At 32.4% G+C, this 7,175-nt stretch overlaps 1 protein-coding gene across 2 annotated transcripts; it reads left to right on the forward strand.

The window, feature by feature from the left end:
• Positions 1-324: 324 nt before the first annotated feature.
• On the forward strand, positions 325-6,377 carry LOC117691943 (uncharacterized). 2 transcript variants are annotated; one of them, XM_066072280.1, is made up of 10 exons: positions 325-403; positions 1,429-1,531; positions 2,183-2,257; positions 2,390-2,469; positions 2,624-2,683; positions 4,366-4,425; positions 5,072-5,401; positions 5,571-5,603; positions 5,926-5,985; positions 6,275-6,377. In XM_066072280.1, the coding sequence occupies exons 1-10, from the start codon at positions 401-403 to the stop codon at positions 6,326-6,328; spliced, it is 858 nt and encodes a 285-aa protein (XP_065928352.1). In that variant the 5' UTR covers positions 325-400; the 3' UTR covers positions 6,329-6,377. The 2 variants fall into 2 exon arrangements, with proteins under 2 accessions (XP_065928352.1, XP_065928353.1); XM_066072281.1 differs by having other exon boundaries at positions 2,633-2,683.
• The last annotated feature ends 798 nt before the right edge of the window (positions 6,378-7,175 follow it).

Here is a 7,175-nt window from a genome sequence, read left to right on the forward strand (position 1 = left end):
TATGTTAAGAAAATACGCAGCATAAATATCTTAAGTTTGGACTTGTAAACTAAAGTAAACTGTTACAGTGGCTTCAGCTCTGTAGCTCTATTGCTAAATTGTAATATGGAAATCAATATTTCTAGTTTTCTACTTTTTAGTCTTATTTCAAAAATATAATTGAGAGAAATCACCAACGTTTTTTTTAAAAAAATCATTAACGTTACATTGTAAAAGGTATTTGCCTAAAAAGGAAAAAAAATTCGAAATGATTGAACTTTGACATTATGACGTTATTCATTGTCGTCATTCATTGTGTGTCGTCATTCATTGTGTGACGTCACAGAAGCTTTTTTGATAGATGTGCTAACTGCAAACAAAGAGTGTTCGCCTTTGAAAAACATCGATTTTCGTAGCAAAAATGGTAAGATTTTTTTATACATGTATTATATACTGTTCTAACCTTAATCAATGCTTCTATCGTCAATTTTGAGGTGAAATTTTCAAGGCATCGATGTGTTTTGCTGAAAAAATCTAAACTTCAGTTTTTGGCCGAAATGTTCTTGTCTTCTTGGAATTCTTATATCAAAGTTTTCCTGACCAAGCCGCGCCAGATTGTTTCAATAACTTCTTTTGTAATCAAGTGTATACTATACAATTAAAGTACAATTAACTGTACTACAGTATATTAATTCATCAATTTTTGTTAATAAGTTCATTTCTATTTTACATGATTGTTTTAAAAAGTAATTAGTTGTAGCACATTTTCCATCTTTTTGGCATACATACATAATTCAACATATGCGCAGATCAAGAAATTTTTCATTGGGAAGGGGTGGGGGTTAATTGGAAGTTGGGTCCAAATTATAATAATATGAGAGCTTGTTTATATATTTTGGTACATGTAAGTTTACTAGGATGAGGCTTTTTTTTCAAAATTTTCGGGACCTTTCTTCTCTAAAGGTTCGCCGCTCGCGCATGCTAAGGGTTCATTATGATCAATATTATTAGATGCAAACGACAGTATTTTAATCAAGAACGGTGCATACTTGCCGATTTGATTTTGCTGCAAAATCGCTTGACATACTATTAGAAATTCGTATAAATAGACTTTGTACGATTTAGGTATTCACTTGAAGAAAATAATACATTGTAATCGTTTTCTGAAAACAACTACGAAGGAGGGTTGGGAAGTGAGAAACTCATAAACAATTTTCACTCGGTCGAATCATTACCCCACCCCCACTTTCTTGAGAAAAAAAATCTGGATCTGCTCATGTATTTTATAAATTTAAACATAGAGTAGTTGAAATCGGTGAAATGTTTACGATAATAGTGAACATTGTTAAATTAATTCTTGAATGACTGTAAATATGATATAATTTATCATACATATAATACATTAGTTTCACATCGCCCATAACTGTTAACATGATTTTTAAATAATAGGATGAACAGAAAACCGATGACTTAGAGGAATTTTTTGACCTCAATCAAGAACAGGCCGAAGAAGATGAGAAAAACGAGAGCAGGAATGAGGATGTTGACAGAGGTAGGAAAAACCGAGTTTATTTATCAAATCACAGAAGACAACAACAACCTAATGACCGGGTTCGTATTACCGCTGCCGAGTCGCTTATGTCATTTATATCTATCACTAACGATTGATACAGGCACGTAGCATTAAAGGGGGCGGGGGCTGGCCTCCCACTTTTTTTTGCAGCAACTAATTTTCTTCAATTTATATATGAAAAATATAATTAATATTATCATGGAGCCCCCCACTCCAAGTAAGTTATTGGGATTATGTAAAAAAATTGGATGGAAAAAAGAAAGATTTTTTGGGTGAGCCTGTCCCCTTTCAAAATCGATGCTACGAGTCTGTGATATCACTTACTTGTAATCAAACAGACAAAACGACTTACCACGTTTTTCAAAGAAGTGATAACGCTTACTAAAATTGGTAACAACCAATTAAAATCATATATCCAAATGGTAATACTTGCAAAACAATTAGTTGATGTTACTAATGGCGATTTAAATAAAAGAAAGTGCAGGGTATTACATATTCAAAAAAAGTGAAATCAGTATTGATTATGTATAACTATAACTTCATAAAAAAACTTTTTAAAGATTTATCTCTTCATGAATACAAGAATAATCAACTATTCATCAATTATCATATACGGTTATTACGTAACAGGCGATGACGTCATCTCATTCTCATCAGAGGAAAGTGTGTTTTTCAGTTGTGACGAAACAGATGAGGACAGAACAGGTAGGTTGAAGCTTTCATCAAAAGGTTTGCAATAATTATTCATTAATCAAATCCGTTCCCACGAGAAAAAAACAATTAAGAAAGTTTACTAAAATTTCTTCTACAATGAACTTTTAGTAACTTGTATTGCAGCAGCTGAATGTGTTGCAGAAAACGAAGCTGCCAAACAAATGATAAAGGGCGTTCTAAAGAGCAACGGTGTCACCAACACAGTACGTAGATTTGTTTTGTTATTTACATGCGGTCGGTTTGAATCATTATATTCGTTGCTCACCAATTGTTATGGCTTACCTTTAGTTATCTACCAGAACAAATGTTCATTGAATTATGAATGCACCTGCTAATTATTTTCATGTCTTTTTCCAGGTAGTTGAGGATAACGATGCTAATGCCGAAGCAAATGAGGCAACACCAAAATGCGTTGAGGTTAGACATTTCTAAGATTTCTATTAAATATTTATTTTGTAGTTTATGAAATTAAATCTCTCAATCTATTTCATTGCATTATTGTATATTGATAAGTACATCTTTTTCATTTAAATTACTGTGGAATCATTAAAATTCGTTGGGACCAATTTTCGTGGATTGTTTCAATTTTACAGGTTCGTTGGGAAGTGATTTCGTGTATTCTCGGATACTTACAAAAGGAAATATGACTTTACAGTCCTAATTTATTTATTCGTAGAGGAAGTTATTTCGTGGGTGAGCGGTGCCCACGAATTCCACGAAAATTGAGCCACCACGAAATCTAATGATTCCACAGTATACACTCTTATTGAAAAGTATCAACTCAAATGAAATACAATCTTCAAATTTCGGAGATTGAGAAATGATTGAAAACAAATTACGTCTGACCTTCAAGCATACAACTAACGCCTCAGTATAAATTTATCAATTATCTACTGTAGGGTTCACATGCTTTTTTTTCTTTTTATGATTCATACTGATATTTTGTACAGATCCCTGATTTTTATTTTTTTTTTTTTTTGGTGGTGGGGGGTTACGCAATAAACAGTTATAGTCTGTTCCAAGTCATTGCTTCCATCACTTTTTGATGATTTTTAATAAAAATACACATACCTGTGAAAGAAATACAGTTGAAATCGATAAAAGAGAATATATCTAAGATATCTTCATGGAACAATTATCATTTCTCACTCATAAAAGTTCACAGGAAATTATAATGAGGAAATGTTTTCATCTTTTTCCATTCGGAAGTACTTAGGATACCTAGCACAATTTTTCAACGTTATCATCCGGGATTATCAATGGTTGATGCAATGCAAAATCCCCGTAGACTTTCTATTTTTGGATGTGTATTGAAACCTGAAGCGGTAGAGGGGGCGTTTCAAAACAGAAAATCTGGACATTTTTCATATAACTGGATGAACGTAGTTTGAGCACAAAGGTGTTTATGATTATCGAAATATCAAAAACTCGGGACACAGTACAGAAATGAATTATCCGCGTATTAATATACATGTACACATTCCTCTGACGTTTAAAATTATACCTTTAAATTGTTTAGCTTACAAGGTATATAAACAATAATTCAAATACAATTACTGAATAATGGTAATACATCATTCATTAATGCCTTGATTGTACTTTAACTTTTGACTTTGCGTGGATTACCTCGTGATCGATTAGAACTTTAGCTACGAAAAGAGCACGGACTGCACGGGCTGACGTCAGACTACAAAGTATCCGTAGTAAAAAGTTAGAAATATTGGAAATTTGTTGCATCCTGTATAAAGCGTGCTTTCTTTCTCTTATTTATAAAAAAAAATATCTAAAAAAAAATGAGAAAGAGAGATTGAGAGAGAAAGAAAGAGAGAGAGAGAGAGAGAGACAAAAGAGAGAGAGAGAGACAGAAGGGGGAGGGGGGCTATGATTGTAGTTAGTATTCATATTTACAGAAAACAAAATGCATGATTTACATAACGTTGTGTAAGTGAAACATTTTTTTATCTGCAATGCAGCTACATTAATTAAGTTTGTCCCCGCATGAATCTCCGAAAAAACCAGTTCACTGTTTAATGGTCAGTTGACAATTTTTTGTAAAAGAAGCCTAAACATTAATTTTTTTTACATTTTTTTTAAAACAGGAAACTAGAGAATCGAACATTTTGTACACCTTAGAAGTTCCGTTTAACCAACCACGGGAGGTATGAGTATTCAAATTTACAGAAATTCTTTATGAAATAATGATGTAAACCCCCATCTTCTTTCTTCACCACAACTGGCAGTATTAAAAAAGAAAGTTACCAATATTCATGTGCTAGTACGCTCGCTTTTTGTGGGTCTAGCAAAATATTATCAAAAACTGGTCTGAAACAACTTGGTCTTTCAAACGTTTTATATATTACGTATTAAATACTGTGGAATCATTAATTTTTGTGGGGGCAAATTTTCGTGGATTGCTTAAATTTTACAAATTCGTGGGGACGTAATTTCATGTATTCTCTCAAACATACAGAGGAAATATGACTTTATTACCCTAATTTATTAAATCGTGGAGTATGTTAATTCGTTGATGAGAGGTACCCACGAATTCCACGAAAATTGAGCCACCACAAAATTTAATGATTCCACAGTATTTTACTGGTGTAAGATGATAGTTAAATTATAATACAACCTTAATTACATGACATTGTAACATGGCATTGATTTTTTTTTAAAAACAGGATTGGTTTTACTACATTATCCAGGTATTTTGTATATGACTCCATAAAGCTGATTTATGATGTCTGTTGTTGCTCAGGTGAGCAATGCGGCCCATGGGTTTCTTGATTTTGTTCTGTTTGTTTTTAGAGCTGCTGGACAATAGTAAAGAAAAATATTCTAGATTGCATGTGTTGTTGCTGCACACCCTCCTCGTGTGTTGCGTGCAACACGAGGATCAGAGAACAAGCAGCTTCTCAATTCGTGTCAGTCCCTCAGTGCTGTACCACGCATACTCCTGGGGGCAAAGTGAAAATTGCCATAGCCCCAGGAAAAACTGACATAACTCCATATATGGCTTCCCTGGGGATCATTTCCCTGGAGGCCTATATGGAGTTGGAGGCCCAGAAGAAGGCCCGGGAAAATGTCAACACGACACAGGAAACCAAAAGAGCCGAGAGGGAGGCCGAATTCATGCAGGTATTTTTTTGAATGACATACTAGCATAGTAAATTATTTATTCTAACTTGCATGGAAATATTTTTTCTTTAATCCATCTTCTTTATTTGCATCTACAGCTCTTTTTTCTAAAGTATACCAATGTGAAGTATACCAATCGTCTATTGTTCTTTATTTCTTTCCTATCCAGATTATTGAGAATATTACACCAAAACGTGTAGAGGTAAGCCATTTCTAAGAATTCTATTCAGTATTCAATTCTATAATTCATTAAATTCAATAAGGCAATCAATTTCTTTATATATATATTAGCTAGTGTACATTTTCAATAAAATCTGAGCAATTATTCTAATGGACATGTATCAAATAAAATGAGTTACAACCTTCACTGCGGAGATTGAATAAAAAATTGAAAAACAACTGAAGATAAGTCGCGTCTGACTTTCAAAGAAAGCAACTAATATAATGCCTTAGCACATGTATAGAATAAATCAATCATCCACTGCGGGGAACACTTGCATTCTTTTATTTTTTTCCTTTTTCAGGTGGTTGAGGATAAAAATGAAAACGCAGAAGCGAATGGCGCAGCACCAAAACGCGTTGGGGTACGCCATTTCTTTATATATATATATATATATATATATATATATATATATATATATATATATATATATATATATATATATATATATATATATATATATTATATATATATATATATATATATATATATATATATATATATATATATAATATATATATATATATATATATATATATATATATATATATATATATATATATATATATATATATATATATGATGTTGCATATTGTTCAGTTCTAGGGAATGATTTTGTTATTCAAATTTAACATCAAAGTTTTTTATTTCAGAGGATGAAAAGATTAAGAAAATTTCTTCAACGAGTTTTCTGTTGCAGTGGGTAAGTACTAGTATATTACAATATTACAAATACAATGTTCACGTATTATTAAGCACTGGTAATAGTGTAATAAATAGTTATACTTTTTAACCTTTTATAACCTAATCTATAACATAAATGTAATTTTTTTAAGTTGTAGTATTAAGTTTTCATCAAGTAATATATGAAACCAACAGTTTTCCTTAAAAGACCCGAAAGAAAGTTAAGATCACGTTGGATTTTTTGTGTTACAATAGTCCCAGACAGCTCTTACCCATAAGGAAAACCAACTATTTCAAGTTTATTTTAGATGCTAATCAATTAAGGTTTTGACTTCCAAAGTGACCTAGATCAAATGACATACAACTCAGTGTCTGCAGGCCTAGAAACCTTGCCCATATATACGACGTCAACGTAGCTAAGCTATTAGCATATACAAGTGTTAGCACACTTACGATTATTTGCTATTCCTTCCCTTCTCCCTATGTGATATAGTGGTGTCAGGTCTGCACTTGGTTTGCTTGGGAAGAGTATCAGCACTGCTGTTACACAATCTTAAGCCGTATTATAAGAGCAAGCATCTTTCTTTTGAGCACAGGGTTTCTTTTAGCTCATTATAGAAAACTTTACATACTAATATAAAAGCTACTTGTGCTCATGTTTGGGCACGTACAGTACATTTTTATCATACAGAATATATCTTCTTATGCTTATCCAAGTGTAGACATGATACATTTCCTTGCGTTTATCTTGGAGCCCACAGCGAACTGTTTATGCCCATCCTAGAACACAGGATAAATTTCCTTGTGCTCATGTCGTTGAACATATGGGTTCTTCCTGGAGAACACAGAGAGTAAATTTTCTTATACATA

Source organism: Magallana gigas, chromosome 9 (genome assembly GCF_963853765.1).
Source record: "Magallana gigas chromosome 9, xbMagGiga1.1, whole genome shotgun sequence".
Classification (NCBI taxonomy): domain Eukaryota; kingdom Metazoa; phylum Mollusca; class Bivalvia; order Ostreida; family Ostreidae; genus Magallana; species Magallana gigas.